The following is a 22,577-nucleotide window of genomic DNA, read 5'->3' on the forward strand; positions in this document are numbered from 1 at the left end:
TTGAAGTTACCAACTTCATTAGCCTCTAACAAGATGGCTTTTCCTTGGAGCAGTCGGAGCGCACGCATTTACTGATTAAGTTCATCATCTTATCTGGGTGCAGTTCATGGCTTCCAAAACAATTACCATAGTAACGTCGAAGACCGCTGGTAACAGATCACCACAACAGATATAATAACGAAAAGTTTGAAATACTGAGAGAATTACCAAAATGTGACACAGCGTCACTAAGTGAGCATGTTCTGTTGGAAAAGTGGCACCAATGGACTTGCTGGATGCAAGACTGACACAAACCTTCATTTTGTAAAAGATGCAGTGCCTGCTAAGTCCAATAATGTGAAGTAGAGTAAAACAAGGCATGTCTGTTGTTATCTTGCATAATAGTTTAACTTATGAATTATTACTTGACTTTTTACAAGAGAAACCAGTATTATATCCCAAACCATGCTGTGAATTCATTAAGGGTGAGGGTCATTTATGACCTATCTTTGTATTTCTCCCCAAGATCTAACAGAGTTTTGAATGTATTTAGGTTGGGCCATACAAAATTGCCTATATTTGATCATTTGTGATCTGTAAAAAAGACAATTTAATATGTTCAATTTCTCAATATTCTAGAAATAATTGTGAAATGAGTCAGATTATGTTAAAATTTTACATTCGTATTTGTAAATGTATATATTGATGTATACATATACACATTTATACATATGTATACACATGCAAATATATATGCTAATGAAGTCATTTAGAATTAAAGATTAGCTTTATTTTTATTTTTTATTTTTCATTTTTTTTGAGACAGAGTATTGCTCTGCCACCCAGGCTGGAGTGCAGTGGCATGATCTTGGCTCACTGCAACCTCTGCCTCCCGGGTTCAAGCAATTCTCTCCTCAGCCTCCCGAGTAGCTGGGACTAAAGGCACCTGCCACCACACCCAGCTAACTTTTGTATTTTAGTAGAGTCGGGGTTTCACCATATTGGTGAGGCTGGTCTCGAATTCCTGACCTCAGGTGATCCATCCGCCTCCGACTCCCAAAGTGCTGGGATTACAGGCGTGAGCCACCACGCCCAGCACCAGTTTTAATTTTTTGAGTAGACATCCAGGTCCAAACAGCCCTTTCAGTTCAGTAGCTTCTAGATGGGATTTTTTTTTTTAAAAGAAATAAATGTGACCACCTCTTTTCCAGGGAAATAACTGTAGCTGAGATAACAGATCGTAAATCCCTAACTCTCTAGGAATGGTAATACCTATACGGAATTATTTTCTGTGACCATATGCTTGCTGACAATATTCTTCTGTAGAGTAATATTAGTGATAGAGATCTTTATTTTGAGTGCATGAAGTGTGCCAGGCACTGCTGTAAACATTTCACATCAATTAATTCATTGAGTCCTCGCTTCAATCTTGTAAAATAGATAATACTATTTTCTTCATTTTTCACATGAGGAAATTGAGACATGAAGTAAAGTCATTTGCTCAAGATCACACAAGTAATGATGGAACTGGCTGTTAAATTCAGGCAGTCTGGATTCAATTCTTCTTTTAAATACCACACAACCTTGTATCAATAAACATACATGTATTTTAAAAAATTAGAATAAGCTAAAAGTTATTTAGCCCTGTAAAAGGTACAGATTATGATGAAGCATTTACAATTTGGAGTTACAGAGTTCGACAGAGTATACCTAAGGCTTGGAGACCTGTTTTATAAATCGATTTATAAACTATTAGCTCTTTTATGAATAACTTGAAATCATTTTGAATTATAGTGCATTAGTTTCCTTCATCAAAAAGGGGAATTTATAGCACCAGTTCCTTTGCAGGAATTTATAAGAGGAGAAAGAATAATAGATCATACAACATGTGCTAATAAGAATCCTTAATTAATTAGAAAGTTTTTTCAGATTCGGTTATGAATGAATGTATGGAAATACTTTTGTAAAATTATGTTTAATGTTACCTTTCTGTAATAAGTATATTTTTAGTACAGATATTTGTTCATTTCTCTAATACTTGAAAACTAAAAACTTATACAAAAGTCACACAAGCAGAGAATTATTAATGCTGCTTAACTGGGTGTGTATATATATATATACAGACATACATATATGTGTATATATATGCATATATATAATGTATATCACATATATACACAATACATACACATAAACAATATGCTTAGTAACAGAATTTGTGTTAATTTACATCTATAAGTTTTTATAATTTAATGTTTTTGCAATAAATGAAATAACTCAGTGTGACTGCTTCTGAATTGGGATGAGAAGAAACATATACTATCCTGGAATTCAGCATCAAATAGTGATAAAAGCATTAGATGGGGAACCAGGATCGTGGGCATTTTACTTCAAGTTTTGGGGCCTTAGTGCTGATTGGCTGGAAAAATGAGGTAGTCAGGTTCTATGATTTTATGTTGTTCAAGGGTTCTTGCAACTATCTTAGAGCATAATTTTTTTTTTAATCAGCTCTTAAGTCTATGTTCTAGAAAATACAATTCTGTTTTTCTTAGTAAAATAATCCCAGCATACCCTTTGTTTTATGGAAATACCAAAAGCAAAACAGCCCTAAAATTTTCTTAGATACAGACTTAGTAACTTAATATAATATGTTGACTCATTCAAAACCCATGAACATTTTTCTGAAAGGAGATGCAAGAAACTGTTATTCATGGCTAAGTTTAAGAAGAAGTACTGGCAAAAAGTCTTGTGTTGATGTAGTATGGCAGTGGAGGCTTATAATTTTCTATGCTTGAATTTTTTCATCATTTCCATAAGTTAAAATTTTAATGTTATCAAGGCTTACTTGGGAAAGCTAACCGTGGATCATTTTGTTGTTTGTTTTTATTGTTGTTCCTACTTTAGGAAGAGAGCTTAAAATTTCCAGTTAAATGAGTGTTCAAGTTCAACAGTCAAGAAGAAAGTGGTGTAAGCCAAGGTTACCTTCTTGCAGGCAGTGATGGAGTTCCCCGGGCCGCCTCCTGAGCTGCCACAGCCTCTGCCCTGCTGTGGTCCCAAAACGTCATACATCCGTGATGACTCCAAGTTGCTGTTTGTGACCCAAAACACAAAAACACATTCCAGTGAGTCATCTCTATATTTAGAAATAAAGAATAAATCACAACGTGGTGTATCAAAAATCATCTTTTCAGATTGCATTAAACACTGCAAATCCCATTGCTGAAATGGATATTTCTTTGTTGCATACACTGTTATAATTGGTGGAACCACTATAGATGATCCTACTGTGACTGTAAAACTGCAACCCAATGCCTTCCACAGTGCTTTGAGGGACATAATTGCATCTGTCTGACTACTAGCCTTGTTCGCATCTTTTCTTAAGCAAGCGGTTTTAAAACCCAAATACGTTTTTCTCAATTGTCACATTAATCCAGCTCTGAAAACACCAACACATAACAAATATTCATTTTATTTTTTAAAATGGAGGTAAAATATAATTTTAATTTGGACTCAGTGTAATGCCATTAAAAAAAAGTGTGAACTTTAGAAAATGCAAGTAATCTCTTTATCATCTCTGTGGCTGGAGAGAGTGCCTCAAATTCTCTATCTCCAAAAGTATAGACTTACATCCCCTGCCCCCTCACCAGCTCTGTCAAATCTCGATGGGCTTGACTACACACAGAGTTGTATTAATATTTTTAAAATATTTAAAATTGGCCGAGCACAGTGGCTTACGCCTGTAATCCCAGCACTTTGGGAAGCTGAGGCAGGCGGATCATTTGAGATCAGGAGTTTGAGACCTGCCTGGCTAATACAGTGAAACCCTGTTGCTACTAAAAATACAAAAAAATTAGCCAGGTGTGGTGGTATGTGCCTGTAATCCCAGCTACTCAGGAGGCTGAGGTATGAGAATCATTTGAACCTGGGTGGCGGAGGTCTCTGTGAGCTGAGATCATGCTACCGCACTCCAGCCTGAGTGACAGAGTGAGATCCTGTCTCAAAGCAAAACAAAACAAAACAAAACAAAACAAAACAAAACAAAACAAAAGAAAACAAAACAATGCTGGGTGTGGTGGCTCACACCTGTAATCCCAGAACTTTGGGAGGCTGAGGTGGGTGGATTGACTGAGCTCAGGAGTTTGAGACCAGCCTGGGCAACACAGTGAAACCCCTTCTCTCTTAAAATACAAAAAATTAGCCGGGCTTGGTGGTGCACACCTGTAGTCCCAGCTACTTGGGAGGCTGAGGCAGGAGAAGAGCTTGAACCTAAGAGGTGGAGGTTGCAGTGAGCCAAGATGGTGCCATTGTACTCCAGCCTGGGTGAGAGAGTGAGACTCTGTCTCAAAAAACAAAAAACAAACAAACAAACAAAATAAATAAATAAAAAATAAAAAAATAAAAAATTGCTTCTGTGTTTTCAAGATGTGATAAAAATGAAAATTATCAAATTTTTTAAATAATATGACTAAACTCAAAACTGAACCTCATTTAAATATAAAAACTCTCTAAATGTTATATGTATTTCTAAATATTTTTCTTCTGAAAATATAATAATTTGGACATTTAAAATGTACTGATAGCTTAAGTCTATATGTTTAATTTTTGTTGTTGTCCACACAGAACAATGCACAATTCATTAACATACACTTTTGGAATACGATCTGATAGTTCTGTATAAAATTTTCAGTGCAAAAGGTAGATGTTTTCTCTTAAAACAAGTGCCAAATAAAAGATCAGTTAAACAAACAATTTATTTCTAACTAACCTATAACTCTCATGTTTCAAGCACTAAATTAATCAATTTTCAATTAGCCATAAGTCAAACAGGGCATTAGTGTAGTCTTTTGGCATTTCCATTATTATGGAATGACATTTAAAAAATGACTACTGACTGTGCTGTGTAACATATCATAGATTCAGGCAAAATCTGCACAGAGTAATTAAAATAAAATCTGTTTTGTTAGAATTTTTAATATATTACTTTTTGAGCAATTGTCACTTGAGGGCTAGAGTGAACCTAATGTACGTGAAAGGATGACATCCATATTACCTTTGCTTAGCTGAGGAAAGATAAAGAAAGGAAGGAAAGAAAGAAGGAAGGGAGGAAGGAAGGAAAGAAAAAGAGAAAGAGAGAAAGAAGAAAAAAGGAAGGAAGGAAGAAACAGAGAGAAAGAAAGAAAGAGAGACAGGGAGAGAGGGAGAAGAGGAAGGAAGAGGAAGGAAGGAGGGAGGGAGAAAGATGGAAGGAGGGAGGGACAGAGAAAAAAAAGGAAGAAAGGAAGGAAGGGAAGGAAGGAGGGAGGGAGGAAGGGAGAAAGGGAGGAAGGAAGAAAGGAAAGAAAGAAAGAAGGAAAGAAAGAGAGCAAGAAAGCAAGAAAAAGAAATTAGCTGCATTTCCTGGCTGCCAATCCTGACCTATTCTGCCACGTAGCCTTTCTGAGTCTTAGTCTCATCATTTATAAATGACATGTTTGGACTAAAGTCTGTGGTTCCCTCACAGCTCTGGAAGTCACCTGGCAAAATATCAGAGATGACCTAGTTTTCAGCCCCTGTCTTTACAGGTTTCCTACAATGTGGGCCTATAACTTTTTAGGCTGCCATTTACTTCAAACCCAAGTGTGGACGTCTCTCTGAATGCTTTCTTGTCCACAGGACAGTTTGGCTTTTACCAAAAGGCCAAACGGCTATTACTGTTAGGCTCCAAATAGTTTACATGTGGAAGATAAGGCCATGCACCAAGCTAATTTTGATCTATAAAAACTTGACTTCTAAGTCAAGTTATATGACTCCTTCTAGGAGCCAGCCAAGGCCCTGTGTGCAGTTCAGGGAGACAGGATATAGGGTCCCACAGCTCTGTGTCCTGTTGCTAGTGTGTCCTCCAGGCAGCTTTGATGGGCTAGTAGATCCATTCCATGCAGGCCATCCCTGGACTTACTCCAGTGCTAAGACATCTGCTGTGATTTTTAGAGGCTAGAGACTGCAGAAGTAAGAAATGGGCAAAGTGAGAAGTAAGGCTGACACAGACCTCAGGCTGCTCCTTCCAGCTATGAAACTTTGTAGAAAGATCACTTTGAGTCCGGGCGCAGTGGCTCACACCTGTAATTCCGGCACTTTGGGAGGCCGAGGTGGGCAGATCACCTGAGATCGGGAATTCAAGACCAGGCTGACCAACATGGAGAAACCCGTCTCTACTAAAAATACAAAATTAGCTGGGCGTGGTGGTGTATGCCTGTAACCCAGTTACTCAGGAGGCTGAGGCAGGAGAATCGCTTCAATCTGGGAGGCAGAGGTTGCAGTGAGCCGAGATCGCGCCATTGCTCTCCAGCCTGGGCAACAAGAGCAAAACTCCGTCTCAAAAACAAAAAACAAAACAAAACAAAACAAAAAACAAACAAAAAGCAAAAAAGCACTTCAACAGCCTCTGGTCACTCTGGAAGGAAATCACATCCAACTTGCGCAGAGATGGTTAGGTCCAAATTTGGGGTAATGTAAAAATAGAGAAAACTAAAAGGTCAGCCTTGAAAATTACATATTTGCCCATAAAGCACTTTTATTTATAGCTTTAGATAGACAACCTGCTACAGTACTTTTTATGCACTCAAAAGTTTAAGAACTGCTGAGCTCATCTAATAGGAGGAAGTAATGACAAGTCTACCCACAGATAAATCTTGGTATGAAAGTTTTTCTGCCTCTAAGATGACTGTAAAATCCTAGTTGAAAACGAAGGTATGGAAGGGAATTAGAAAGTTTTTTTGCTTGCCTGCAAGGCTGATGCCATTTGTTCTAATGCTAAGCCTGTATAGCATTAATAAGTAAATCTAACTATATATATGCACATATATATTTGTTCATTGTTGTGAGTATTAAATGAGGAAGTTGAGTCACATGGTGGGGCAAAAATTAATGCATTACTAGATGACAAGTGTAATGCAACTCCACTGCACCCACATTTAAAGCAAATGCATCTTCTGGGCCGGGCGCGGTGGCTCAAGCCTGTAATCCCAGCACTTTGGGAGGCCGAGACGGGCGGATCACGAGGTCAGGAGACCGAGACCATCCTGGCTAACACAGTGAAACCCCGTCTCTACTAAAAAATACAAAAAACTAGCCGGGCGAGGTGGCGGGCGCCTGTAGTCCCAGCTATTCAGGAGGCTGAGGCAGGAGAATGGTGTGAACCCTGGAGGCGGAGCTTGCAGTGAGCTGAGATCTGGCCACTGCACTCCAGCCTGGGCGACTGAGCGAGACTCCGCCTCAAAAAAAAAAAAAAAAAAATGCATCTTCTGAAACACATTGTATATCATTTTAATGATGCCTAATATCAAAGAAAATGTAGGTAGGCTTATGTTTTAAAGCACCTGATGTGGGTGTGCCTTTCCAGTAGGTGACTTTACAACATGGCCCAGTCTGTTCCCATAGCTTTTGGCTGGAGAGAGAATTTTTAGAGTATTTACAATGATGCTGTCCTTGCTCTTTAGAGAAGCAGAACGTTTGCTGTTACAGGACGAGGCGGAGATGGCAGCGATATGAAACTCATGCCTGTGTTAAAATGAGCTGAAATCGACATTAAACGAATTGCTGTCAAGAGACAGGACCGCTTTATAACTTGCTCCTAATGGGTAAGGCGGCAAATTCTTCCCTGGGACATTTTCCTTTGATTTTGACAAGTGTTGACAATATTTATTAAGCATGACCTTTCAAACTGGTTTCATGCTGAAACTGTTAAGTGTGTTTCAGTGAGGATGTAGATAAAGATGGGAAAGAAGGTACGAAGCTGAATTTGAAGTAGTGATGTTAAACCAGATTTCTATAAAGCAGCTTTCTTTATAGAACAATTTCATATATTAATAAATGAGATACTGTGTTGCCACCGTATTGCTACCACTGCAGTGACTCATGCAATATGAATAAGTAGGTCACATCAATAGTGAAAACAGCCTAGGGAATATCCAGTTATTTCCCTAGAGACAGTCGTATCCAGTTACTGGAAACTGAGTTGTCCGTACATTGCGTTGCAGTTTGGTCCATGGACCAGCAGTATTGGTGTCACTTGGGAGCTTGTTGGACACCCAGAAACTCAGAGCTACTGAATCAGAATCTGCATATTGACATTAAACTCAGGTAATTTATACATCCATTAGAGTCTGAGAAATGCTTATATAACATATTAAATTGAATTCACATTCCATTTGCCTGTGGGACGTCATTGTGATACCGAGAAAAATAGATCAGAGTAAAAGAGATTGGGCAAACATAGATAAAGAGGCCCAGGTGTAATATCCTCATGATATTACTTTGGTTAGGAATATTCTGCCTAGTCCTCACCTTCCCTTCTTGGTAAATCCTACTCTATCCTTTGGGTTTTGGCCTATAAATTACCTCTGGCACCTCCCTTCTCCCTTCCCCTTGCCAAGGAGGCCACTTCTCCTCTCCCACGTACCGCCAGTGCCCCACGCACACACAAACACACTTACACTCCTGCCTCGTTCCCACCCACATATTCCCACCCCACTCCAACTCAGGAAGTGAGAGAGACACTCCTCTTGTGTATTCCAACAGCACTCTGAGCTGTATCTTGCTTTAGCACTTGTCCAAAAGGCATATAATTTTGTAATATTTGTCTCTTTCCACTTTAGGCTGTATGTTCTAAAAGGGCAGGGCATCACTTAGGACACAGCACAGTGCCAGTCAGTGGGAGATGCCCAACAAGCTCTTACTGAGGTTGTTTGCTCTTATCTTTCTGGGCATCCTGATTAACCTCAAAAGATTAGGCACAAACAAGCGTTTGAATTTAATGCTAAATTTTCTGCAGTACTGACAGTTGGTGAGATAAGCCACATCTGAGAAGATAATTTAAAGAATTTCCCAGGATAGTTCTAATGAAAAGAGATTCTGCTGTTATGCTTGCTAAAATGTCAAGTAAACACAGGGTAAAGTTAAACCATTTTAACAGATTTCTGAAAGATAAGATTGGCTCTTGTCTTCTCCCCCCTTAAAGAATCCTCTTGGTAAAATGTAGTAATTATAATTCATTTGATTGTCTCAACCCTATTAGGAATATCTACTCTTGAGCTTTATATGAAATCCTTTAATCCCAACACCAGAAAAAAAGTAAAACTCAGAGCTACCAGAAGAGATCTTGAGCAAGGAATTGAGTTGTTGTCATTAAAATCAATTTAACAACATATGACAACCAAAAATTGAGAGGATTTAAAAATATTCAGACAGATTTTAAACAGTTCAAAATGAAAATTCTCTCAAGTGAATGTTCTTATTTTACCCTCATCCAAAGTAATTTACCTGTTACATGAAGCCCAGAGGTTTAGGTCAATTTTTCAAAAACTGACTTGTTTAAAACATCACGTGAGGGGTTAGTGTCTTCTGTCTTCCTCTTCTATCCAATCTTGACAAAGACTCTTTTCTTGACCAAACTTTACTCAAGCTCCTTTGAGACATCTTCTCAGCCGGGCCTGGACCTTGGCCTCTGAGCCAGTTGTAGAGAAGAATCCTGCTATGACTTAGACTTGGATGTTTAGAAAGAATTCTCACATCCAAATATCTGATCAACGTCCTCATCTGCTCACTTTTGATAACAAAGTCCTTGGCCTGTCTACTAAGCAGCCTGTTAGGACAGTTTAGCAAAAATCCCCCACTGTGTGGTTTTTTTTTTTTTTTTTTTTGGAGACAGAGTCTTACTCTGTCGCCCAGGCTGGAGTTCAGTGGCGTGATCTCTGCTCACTGCAATCTCCGCCTCTTAGGTTCAAGTGATTCTCCTGTCCTACAGGCACACACCACTATGTCCGGCTAATTTTTTTTTTTTTTTTTTGTATTTTTAGTAGAGACAGGGTTTCTCCATATTGGTCAGGCTGGTCTCGAACTCCTGACCTTGTGATCCAACCACCTCGGCCTCCCAAAGTGCTGGGATTACAAGTGTGAGCCACAGCTCCTGGCCAGAATCCCCTACTGTTGACATCCCCTCTTAGTAATTTTCTGTCTACTCACCCCTTCACTCTGCCTGTGGGGTGTAAATCCCCACTAATCCCTGCTGTGTTAGGAGTTAACCTCAGTTCTGCACTGACAGCTCTCTCTCCTACTCCAATAGCTTGCATAAAATCTGTTTTACCAATTTAAATATGCATCCAGTGCAAAATTTTTCATTTACTGCTGTGCACATGTTTCTGGTTTCATCTCCTAGATAAGAAGTTTATGTTTTTTCCTTTCTTTCCTAGGTGGGACATATCATGTCATTCATTCAGATTAAATATGTCACCAACTCTTTGGTAGCTGAAAGACCTACAAAATCATCATTTATTCTGTAGGATTTTAGAAAATGTGTCATAGGAAACCATTATCAAACCTTGAAAATATTTAGAAGCTATCATTGTATGTCCTGTTTCAATACTTAAAGGTGGCTCCATAGCTGGAAAATAAATCCCAGACTTCTTAATCTCCTAGACCAGTAAAATAAAAATAACCAAGGCAGTAATGATGTTATAAAGGGCCCAGCCTTTTATTTTCCCAAATAAACTTCAAGAAAACCCTTTATATTTCTGTTTTAACCATGATTCTTCAAATAAAGGACTTTGTAACAGTGTAGCAAGAAACTGTGATATATTATCCAGGAATGATTATCCAGGATTTCTTTTCAAGAAAAGATGGGTGAGAAAATTTTATTACAGTTTTTGTCTTCAGATTGGTGAAAATGTTGTTGCAGACCTGAGCGTGGGTTTCACTTTTTGAGGTATTGGTAAGTGGCAATAAACAAAATATAAACAGGTCATTCATGACTAATCATAAAACAAGTGTCCCATTCTTAGAAGAAAGAATGGCTTCAAATTTAACTATCCTCTAGTTCAGTCTTGATTATTAAAAGAAGATGAAAAACAAAGACACTATTTAGTATTGTTATTTCATTTGCAATGTAATTTGTAAAAACCAACAGCAGATAAATTCCCTATTTTCAGTTCTGAAATCTTTTCTCAACAATAGCCAGTATAATGTTTTCTCTAAAACATTATGTTGAATATTGTTCAATTAATACTTTTTAAATTTAGGCAATGCTCTCTATCAGATATATGCAGTAAAATGTGAAATCTCTTCTTAAACAGCTACTATATAAAATATGTGGATTATAGCAGAAAAGGCAATCAAATGGTAAACTTCCTAATGGAAGAAAACAGCTGTACTTCCAAACAGACTGTTATTGGAGATCATATAACAATATAAATAACACCTACTGAACAATCTGTGCTTTGTAAATTGATATATTATCTCTCATTAAGGAGACAATAACAAGTTATTTCCTACGGTTTGATCACTACTGTACAGATTTACTAGTTTTATATTTTTAAAAGCTGTTTCGCAATCTCAGGCATTCCCAAGACCCCAACTATAATCCCTCATTCTGAAAAAGGATCAATCAAGTGAGCATGATGACTTAGCCTTTTTCTCTTTTCTCTTTCATTTTTTAATGAAGGCTATGGGGGAATTTTTTCAAAATGTGTGTCCTACAAATAATGTGTATAAAAACATTATTTTAATGTAAGATAGAAAGTACACATTCCTGCTGCTAAGTTAATTTTGCATGAATATGTGCATATTTATACATGAATACCACTAGATCGTTACTATAGAAATATTTATTCCTAGAGTTCTTTATTTCCTTCCTTCTTTCCTTCCTTCCTTCCTTCCTTCCTCCCTTCCTTCCTTCCTTCCTTCCTTCCTTCCTCCCCCCTTCCCTTCCCTTCCCTCCCCTCCCCTCCCCTCCCCTCCCCTTCCCTTCCCTTCCCTTTCCTTCTTTCTTTCTTTTGAGACAGAGTCTCACTCTTTTGCCTAGGCTGGAGTGCAGTGGCGTGACCTCAGCTCACTACAACCTCCACCTCCTGGGTTCAAGCGATTCTCCTGACTCAGCCTACCAAGTAGCTGAAATCATAGGCACCCACCACCATGCCTGGCTAATTTTTGTATTTTGTATTGAAACATGGGGTTTCACCATGTCGGCCAGGCTGGTCTCAACCTCCTGACCTCAGGTGATGCGTTCGCCTCGGCCTCTCAAAGTGTTGGAATTACAGGCGTGAGCCACCGCACCCAGCCTAGAGTTATTTATTTAAAAAAAAAAAAATAGGTATCTATTTTTCAGATAGTCAAAGCACACTATGTGTATCACTGCATTCTGCTAAATCTAGACTGTAGTTCAGGTACATTCAGAATGTATGTTACCATACTTGCTTGATATTCCTGTGTTCTTCCATCAAACCACTTGGGCAGGTGCCTCACTCTGATATATAATCTTCTTTATACTACTTCTAACAGAATTTACTCTCATTTAATGCATAGCAGGTACTGAGCACTCTAGTGTGTACTTTACATACTAATTTTATTATACTCATTTTATAGAGGAGAAACAGAGGATTGATGAGGTTAACATGTAATCCAAGTGATATAGTTTTGATATGTGTCCCCTCCCAAATCTCATGTTGAATTATAATACCCAGTATTAGAAGTGAGGCATGGTGGGAAGTGATTGGATCATGGGGGTGGATTTCTCATGAATGGCTTAGCACCATTTCCTTGGTGCCGTCCTTGCAATAGTGAGTGACTTCTCCTGAGACCTGGCTGTTTAAAAGTGGGTGGCACCTCCCTCTCGCTCTCTTCTGCTTTTGCCATGTGACATGCCCACTCCCTCTTTGTCTCCCATCATGATCGTAAGCTTCCAGAGGCCTTCCCAGAAGCAGATGCCAGTGTAATGCTTCTTGTACAGCCTGCAGAGCCATGAGCCAATTAAACCTCTCTTCTGATAAATTTCCCAGTCTTGGGTATTTGTTTATAGCAAAAGAACAGCCTAATACGACAAGATTATATTGCTGCCAAATAACAGATCTAAGATTTCAGTTGCTGCTGTCAACACCATGTTATTTTCCACTGTGATCTCTAACACTCCTTTTAATTCTTTGCTTCTGTGACCATGTCATCTAAATGAGTCTAAATAAAGCCAGTTCCTAGTGTGTTGGCATTCAAGAATCTAAGGGCAAGTTCCATTTCTACTAGTTACTGGAGAGTTGGAGTTGGCTCTGTCACTCAACCCGCTCTAAACCTTAGTTTTCTCACCTGTAAAATGCAGATGATAACAGCAGCTTTGTCATGAGACTGTTATGGTGGTTTATGGTGTTATTTCCTGTAAAGGAGTCACGTAGCACCTAGCACAGGTAAGCACTTAATACGAAACTGAGAAATAATACCACATTAAGCCCTGTAAATCTATTTACTCTTAAGAGTCTCCTTGATAGGTTTTCAGCACATTTTGGTATTCAACATTAATATATGCACATTTTTGAATGGATTGCGTATTTATTATAGTGACACTTTTCTTAGAACTAGGATTCCAAAATATATACAATGAGAAATTTCTATTCTTCTGCTGACTCTTAACTATTATCGTTATATTATAAAATGAAGAATAACAAAGGCTTTTTTTAAAATCCAAGACAACACAGAATTTAATCAATTATTCTAACACTATACAAAGATGCAACCTGTTCATGTGAAGTTTTATATCAATTATCATGGGAAAATATTGAGATCATTAAAGCAAAGCTCTAAAGCTTACAGAAGACTAATCTGATATTAGTGAAAAACATGAATTGAAAGTGTTTCTAGAGAAAAGTAGTTGTATTGCTAAAATGTTAGTTTTATTGGCAAAAAATTAATGATTACATTAAAAATATATAATAACTATTTGTATTTAATGTATTTTTTCTTTTTCTGTTTGCCTTCTTAATTTGATTGGCAAATTATTCCTTCTAGGGATTCCAGGAGTTACAGTTCTGTGGAGGCTCTGCTTCACTTATCACAAACACTGCCAAATGGAACTGAATTAAGGAAATGTTACTGAAGGTTGGACATGGAACGGGACTCTGGCTTGAGACGTTCATGCTGATCATTTACATTTAAAGGTAGTCATATGAAAATGGTATGATGGGCCGGGCGCAGTGGCTCACGCCTGTAATCCCAGCACTTTGGGAGGCCGAGGCGGGCGGATCATGAGGTCAGGAGATCCAGACCATCCTGGCTAATACAGTGAAACCCCATCTCTACTAAAATATACAAAAAAAAAAAAAAAAAAATAGCCAGGCGTGGTGGTGGGTGCCTGTAGTCCCAGCTACTCGGGAGGCTGAAGCAGGAGAATGGCATGAACCCCGGAGGCAGAGCTTTCAGTGAGCCGAGATCGCCCCACTGCACTCCAGCCTGGCAACAGAGCAATACTCTGTCTCAAACAAAACAAAACAAAACAAAAAACAAAAAACAAAAATGGTATAATGAAGTGAAGGGGAGTAAAAGAGGAGCAAGAAGAAACGTAGTTGCATATGAAGAGCATGCGTGTACACCATTCTGATGTGCAGGGACTGCTTTGCAGAGTGTACATTTTAAGAAATCTTTGTTGATAAATAAGTGAAGGAATGAATTTTGTTGCTCTCTGAAATTAAGAAAACATATAGTATTCTGTTAATCAAAACAACGTTACTGGAATATTATGCAGCCATAAAAAAGAAGAAGATCATGTTTTTTGTGGGAACACGGATGGAGCTGGAGGCTATTATCCTTAGCAAACTAACGCAGGAACAGAAAACCAAACACTGCATCTTAGCACTTGTAAGTGGGAGCTAAATGACAAGAACATATGGACACCTAGATGAGGACAACACACACTGGGGCATTTTGGAGGGTGGAGGGTGGGAAGAGGGAGAGGACAAGGAAAAATAGCCACTGAGTACTGCGCTTAATATCTGAGTGATGAAATAATCTGTACAACAAGCCCCTGAGTTTATCTATATAACAAACCTAACTTAATTTTAGGTTAGGTGCCCCCAATCTAAAATAAAAGTTAAAAAAAGAGTGTTGCTTTGCATTTTGCTTCTGGGAGTGCACATTCATATGACATTTTTTAAAACAACCTGTCCATACTTTCCACAACTCTTATCCATGCATGCCTGTTTGTCAGCAATGCTTTCCATGAGGAATCTATTTTAGATGGTAGACACCAAACGAAAGACTTACACACTGAGATATTCAGTTCATTATTCTAAATAGAAAAAAACCTAAAAATTAGAAATACATTCCCCAATAAGTACATTGATAAGGTTAGTATGCAGACATGAAGATGATGCCTCTTTGCCCTAAAAAATGTCATGGGAAAATGTTCCCATGTTAAATGAACACAGTTGAGTGCAAAATATTACACTGTGTAGCTATTGACATGGGTGTATTATTTTAAAATAAAAGACTGGGCCAGATGCCGTGGTTCACGCCTATAATCTCAGTGCTTTGGGAGGCCAAGGCAGGAGGATAGCTTGAGGCCAGGAGTTCAAGACCAGCCTGGGCAACATAATGAGGCCCTGTCTCCATGAATAAAAATATGTACATATTAAATATATGTACATATTAAATATATGTACATATTAAATATGTACACACACGTACACACACACACACATATATATATACACACACACACATACACACAAAATCTGGGCCTCATGGCGTGGTCCCAGCTACTCTGAGGCAGAGGCGTGAGGATTACATGAGCCCAGTAGTTTGAGGCTGCAGTGAACCATGATTGTACTACTGCACCCCAACCTGGGCGACAGGACTGGACCCAGTCTCTAAAATGATAATAATGATGATAAAAATATAAGTCCATTCAGGTCATTTCTATTTTTTTTTCAAAAACTTTTTTTTAATTTTTAATTTTTTTATTATTTTTATTTTTATTTTTGAGATGGAGTGTCACTCTGTCACCCAGGCTGGAGTGCAGTGGCACAATCTCGGTTCACTGCAACCTCTACCTCCCAGGTTCAAGCAATTCTCCTGTGTCAGCCTCCCGAGTAGCTGGGATTACAGGTGCCCACCACCACGCCTGGCTAATTTTTTTTTTTTTTTGTGGATTTCACCATGTTGGCCAGGCTAATGTCGAACTCCTGACCTCAGGTGATCTGCTCAACTCAGCCTCGCAAAGTGCTGGGATTACAGGCGTGAGCCACCATGCCCAGCCATTTAGGTCATTTCTGTTCTTAAGGACTTGCAGAAGTCTGCATTTTACTTCAAGTAAAATTGTAAGTCCTTGCCATGGACTACCAAGTCCCGCATGCACGAACCCTCTGTTACCTCTGTGACCTTGTCTTTTTGCCTTCTCCCTCTCTCAAATCACTCTGGCCACACTGGTCTTTTCGCTGTTCCTAAAACAGGCCAGGCACAGCTGCTGTCTTAGCGCCTTCCCTGACTGTTGCCTCGGCTGGAAATGCTCTGTGCCTTCGGATCTGCACATCTCACTCCATTATTTCTTTCAGGTCTTCCTCAACTGTCACCTTCTCAGTGAGACTTCCTCTGACTTCCTGAACTAGAATTGCCACACAGGCCTCTTTGTCTCTTTTTGCCCGGTCTCTCCTACCCTGATCTATTTTTCTCAGTATCAGTATGATGTTCCAATGTTCTATAGAATGTATTGGTTTACTGTGTTTATTATTTATTTTATGTGTCTCTCTTTGTCTGCTCCCACCCCTGTGCCCTACAGATTATAAATTTCATGAATAAATTTATCTTTTTTGGTTTTCCACGTTGTAGTTCCAGTCCAAGAATAATGCCTGGCATATCGTAGATGCTCAGGAATTGTTTGTTGAATCAATGAGTTCATTGAAACAAATACATACATAGTTTCATATACATAGAAATACGAAAATGTTAATGGCAGCTATCTTTGGATAACGTAGCTATTTGTGATATTTTTTCTTGTCCCTTGCTATATTTTTTATATTTTTAATATATATTATTTTGTGACTGGGAGAGCTTCTTTATTTTAAAATGGGTGATATAAAGATATTTCAAAATCTAGTGCCTATAAACAAATAAGCATGTGAAATGAAGAAACAGGAAATGTGAAATTCTATTACACTTAAGAGTTCCGAGGAAATTTTCTGATTATTAAATAATGTTTTCCTTTCAAATCAAATGAAATTTTCAATCTTAATACATAGGTTACAGCTTTGGCGATGACTTGTCATGGGCCCCACCAAAGATAACAGATAATTTAGCTGCCACAGTAAAGGGGACTGATGTAATTGGAAAAAGTGACAAAACCAGTAAACCCAGCACACACTGCCTTAAAGCCAAAGATAACATCCCATGGCAAAAGCTTTAGTCCTGCCTGAGAAAGATCCTTTATCACAGATAATTGTTTATGAGTCTATATCTTGCCTCCCCATATCTCTGGGGGATGAGGCTGTCAAATGATTTCTAGTTGTATATGCAGATAGGTGGTGAAATGAAATCAAACTTGGACAATCCTAAGGAGCACTTCACTGATTCTGGATAATGAGACTTAAACCAAGAGAAAAACCTCTCGGAGTCGGCTGGATAGAGTTTCTGACACAGTTTAAAACAACAACATCATCACACCACAAAAAGGAATGCTCTTAAAAGCAGTATCTTCTAATCTCCTGAAGTGTAAGAATGGCCAATGCTACTGGCTTCATTTTTCTTTAACTATCTTAGTGGACTCCAGGGTTTATTGAGCCCTTTATTGGACTTATTATCCCTTTCTATATTTTCTATACATTTAGTATATATTATTGGGAGTATTTAAAAAATATCCAAACCCTGTAGAAAAATTTCTAAAGCAGAACCGAACACTCAGTACATTGAAATGGGATTAAAGAATATTCCTTAAGAAAGGGCTGAGAGGATAACCTTACCCAGACGATTTTGGCTCTCATTTTGGCAGGCATATTAGGATTCAACGAATGGCTCTTCAGAATGTACCTTGAGTTTCTATTAGTACAATTGTAGATTATTTCCACCTAATTTAGGTAACTTAATTCCCATCATGAATGCATTTTCTTTTTAGGACTTTAAAAAGTACAGCTTGTTAGATATTAAAAAATTATAAATAAAAATACAGTAAACTTAAAATAGAGGTAGTTTTATATCAAAAACATTTAGCAATGAGAGTATAAACAGAACTGAGAAAGGGGAGCCACGTTGGCCTGCACGGTATTAAATATTTTAAATTAGCTGCCAACAATTGAAAACCGAAAGAATGTACCTACAAAAGACTGAGTTTCTGTCTTCTCTGGAAAATGTGGTAAATGGGGCTACACTGGGCAGTAACTGACGAACTTGGGACCCCTCTAAAGTGTGGCTTGTGAGCCTACTCCTTTTCATTACAATCATTGGCCTGGAGAATATTCAATTACATGATCCTGGAGAATATTCAAATACATGTTTGTTACATGGATAACAAACATCCCAGACATATTTTTCATCTTACGTTTTCTTCCCTCAGATTTTTTTGCTTTTGTTTTTGCCTTTTGCATTAGCGAAATTGTTTGGTTTTCTTTTTTTTTTTTTTTTCAAAACTATGTTTAGAGCAGTTTTAGGTTCACAGCAAATTTAACAGGAAGGTCCAGAGAGAGTTCCCATGTACCCTCTGCTCCTGCACACACAACCTTCCCCATTGTCAATATCCACAACCATAGTGGTACATTTGTTACAATGGATGAATCCCTATTGACACATTGTAATCACCCAATGCCCACGGTTCACATTAGTGCTCACTTTTGGCCTTGTATATTCTATAGATTTGGAAAAGTGACACATATCTGTCACTATAGCATTAAACAGAGTGAGAGTGTTTTCACTGTCCTAAAAATCCTCTAGCAAGCTACTTATGAATATTATTTTAACTTTTATTTTAGGTTTGTGAAGGTACATGTGAAGGTTGTTATGTAGGTAAACTTGTGTCGTGGGAGTTTGTGTACAGAGTATTTCATCACCCAGGAATTAAGCCCAGTACCCAATAGTTATTTTTTCTGCTCCTCTTCCTCCTCCACCCTCAAATTAACACCATTGGTTGTTGTTTCCGTCTTTGTGTCCATGTGTTCTCATCTTTGATAAGTGAGAACATGCAGTATTTCGTTTTCTGTTCCTGTATTAGTTTGCTAAGGATAATAGCCTCCAGTTCCACCCATGTTCCTGCAAAAGACACGACCTTGTTCTTTGTTAATGACTGCATAATATTCAATGGTGTATATGTACCACATTTTCTTTAACCAATCTTTGATGGACATTTAGGTTGATTCCATGTCTTTGCTATTGTGAATAGTGCCAGCAAGCTACTTATACATCTGACAAAGAATTGGATTTTTGCTTCCTCTTGGAGACAATATCTATAAAAATAAAATTCAGTAAATATCTCTTCACCCCTCAATGTTAATATGTACCAATCTCCATCTTAAGGCACATTTGCATTTTAGATTGAAGGAAGGGGGATTTTCCAATTTAAGTGGAGTTGAAATTGACATATTTTATTTCTAAATTTGTTATTTAGTTCTTGAGATGAAAAGAATATCTGATTCACTATTGAACTCCACAATATACTTAGTGCAATGCCTGACAATTATTCAGTGCTCCATAAATGTGGTAGGGTCAATAATGGTACCACTTAAAAAATCATGTGATTTATCTTTAAGTAAGTTAATAAAGATGATCTTTTAATTATAACTCTGTGCTTTTGTCTGTGAGAGTCTATAGTCCTGAGATACCAGTGTTAGTGAATCTATCAGGTAAGTAGAAATCATACATATAAACCATGAGTGGAAATCTCGTATTTTCTGTTTTTTAAAAATCAACACAAGATGCATGTGGTTTATAATTGCAATATTTAAAACCAGTAGAATTAATGAGGCAATGTCTAACAGTATCTACACATTAAATATATATGCCACCTGAGGAGACTGGCAGTTGATATAAATATGTCAAAGTTTGAAAATTTCTTATGCCATAAGGTGTGGTGAAGATACTATGCAGAAGTCAGAATACTGGCACTTGGGTCCCAACTGTCACTTTTATGAGTTTGACCTTGGGAAAATTCCTTAGTCTCCCTGAGCTTCAGGTGCCTCATCTGTTAAATGGGAACCATATGATTTACTTTACAAGATTTGTTGTTACCGAAGGGAGATAACTTCAGTCAATGGTAATAAACATACTTTTTAGAGCACCTATTTTGCCCTAGTAATTGTGACAGGATTTTTATATTTGCCACTTTAAAGCCTCACAGCATCACAGGAGGGAAGGTGCTATTCCCCTATTATATTTCTAAGGAGACTGAGACTCAAGCTTGGCATTTACTCAGTTGCACAGTTAATCAAGAGGCTTAATTTGGAATCCAAACCTAGACAAAACTGACTCCAGCCTGTGCTCTTTCCTGGATGCCCTGTTGTCCTCACAGAATACAACAGGCTTTGGTACCATGCTAACTGTCTTTAGAACTGTTTTTCTTTGGGGTGCTCTGGTTTCATTGATACTGGAGCCCAGAGAAGAGCAATGCAGACACGAGTGAGGCTTTGCACAAGAAGCTGCCTTGCTGACTGCATCAGGTTGTATGGCTGCTCTTGTTGAGAGAAGAGGGATACTTGGGTCATTGAGGGTTATCCCCAAACACACTGCCAGTCCTGGGTTTCCATGCAAGTAGAAAACCATCCTCCTTTTGACATTCAAGGAATGAGGAATGCTCTGCCTAACTAAAATTGTCTGTCACCTGTCTAGTCTTGTGCTGAAATCGCTAATTCCTTACAGTCATCTAAGCTAGAAGAAGGTAGCAGGATGGGGAATTGGGCACAGAATGGGTAACACTTGATGGTAAAGAAGTGGTAAGGTGTGCAGCATAGCTTGCTGTCTGGCTGAAGTACCCTAAACAAGGAGGCTTGCAAGGGCAGGGTAAAAACCTGAGACCTGGGATCCCAGAGGGCTCATGGGATGCTGGAATGGAAGAGGAGGCCCTGATCATGAGTTGGCTTTATAATCCCCTGGACCCCACACCCCTCAACCAACCTGGATTCCTGGGAGTGTCTCCTGGTGGGCAAGGCAGCAGAGAGGCAGGTAGGTGAGTTTTGTTCAACTACCCACATGGTTGACGGAGAGGACCACAACCACAATAAGGGAGTTACAAACACCAGCAGATTTGGAGAGGAAGCAAGAGAGGAGAGGGTAGGGGGAAAAAAAGAAACAGAAGTTTTAGTGTGATTTAAGAGGAAAGATGCAGATCTCAGCAGGCTGTTTTACAAAGAACACAAGTAGCTAGACGGTGAGGATGTAATAATTTTGTTAAAACTCAGGAAAGAGTTGAAAGTTTGCAGGTATATTTCCAGATAACATCTGTCTTGGACACTATGCTGGATTTGTGTCTGTGATTGAGCTTTATATAATTGATGCATTAAAAAGGTAATTTACATCATTTGGATAAAACTTTCAGGGCTTTCCAATTTGTTTTATGAATATCTGGGTAAGAAACACACTTCGTGTTTCTCAGGCTTGATATTCTAATAGAGAGAATTGTAGGGCCACATAGTTTATGAATATTGATTTCAGCTTTTTTGTATGACTTGTTTACTTTAACTAAGTCTCTACACAATGCTTACCTGTAAGGCATGCTTTAGTTCTTTTTTTGCAATGCAAATCATGCATATCAATAGGATATTACTTCAAATCTCAAAAGCTAGAAAGTCATTATAATTATTAAAAAAATCAATAATATCAATGTATGTAGAAGCAAGAAGTGAATAAGATGTAGTCAGCAAAATTATCTTTGCATCTCATTGCCTGATAGTCATTGGTACATCTTTAGAATTCAATATAATTTTACTGTGTGAATGAGAATGCCAGAGAATAACTAAGGTAGTAAAATATCAGAGATATAAAGGCAGGATACCTGCCTTGTGTGGAGGGATTGGGGAAGAGACCATTAGGGATGAAGGAGCAACCATCTGTATAGTCACAGAAGAGGATCTCCAGTCTAAGCCATTTATAATTCTCTCTGGAAAGGTCTTGCATGCTTGTTTTAGGTTTACTCCTAGAAATTTCATATTTATTGATAGCATTATAAATGGTTTCCTTTTTTAACATTTTCCATTTTTGTTTGTGACTCATCTGAAAAAATATTATTTATGTAAATTTTCTGATTTATATTCAGCAAACATCCTAAATTTATTTATTCAGTCTAATAATGGATAATTTATCTGCAGATTATTTTTGATTTTCTGTGTATACAATCAAATAAACTGGAAATGCTCAGAGTTTTGGTTCCTTCCTTTCTAAATATTTTACTGTTTGTTTCTCATTTTTGCTTTACTGCATGGGCTAGGACCTTCAGGAAATGTTGAACAGAGTAATGCAAAAATCCTTAAAATTACGCCACCATATATTATGCTTGCTATAGGTTTCTGTGGATACTGTTTAAGTTAAGGAAGTTCTTGTCTATTTTTGGTTTTCTAGTGCTTTAATTTTATTTGTTAATTTGATTGATTATAATAGTTGATTTTCTAAAGTTAAACCAGGCTTGAATTCCTGAGATAAACTCAGTTTTATAACAATATTATCTTTTTCATATGTCGTGGAATCCGACTTTCTGATATTTTGGTTGCGCATCTATTCCTCTGATCATGAATGAGACTTGCTATATTTCCTTTGTTCCCCTGTCAAGTTAATTCAGGATATTTCTCTTTTTCTACTTGCTAGGATAATTTGTATACTATTGGAATTACCTATTTATCAAA

At 38.0% G+C, this 22,577-nt stretch overlaps 1 protein-coding gene across 2 annotated transcripts in view; it reads right to left on the bottom strand.

The window, feature by feature from the left end:
- SPHKAP (SPHK1 interactor, AKAP domain containing) overlaps positions 1–22,577 on the bottom strand; it is a 195,850-nt gene that overhangs the window by 142,427 nt on the left and 30,846 nt on the right. For both annotated transcript variants that reach the window (XM_001111626.5, XM_001111587.5), the window contains exon 2: positions 2,962–3,067. In XM_001111626.5, coding sequence (XP_001111626.4) covers positions 2,962–3,067 — 106 coding nt within the window. The remainder of the gene's footprint in view (positions 1–2,961; positions 3,068–22,577) is intronic.

Source organism: Macaca mulatta, chromosome 12, assembly GCF_049350105.2.
Source record: "Macaca mulatta isolate MMU2019108-1 chromosome 12, T2T-MMU8v2.0, whole genome shotgun sequence".
Taxonomy (NCBI): Eukaryota; Metazoa; Chordata; class Mammalia; order Primates; family Cercopithecidae; genus Macaca; species Macaca mulatta.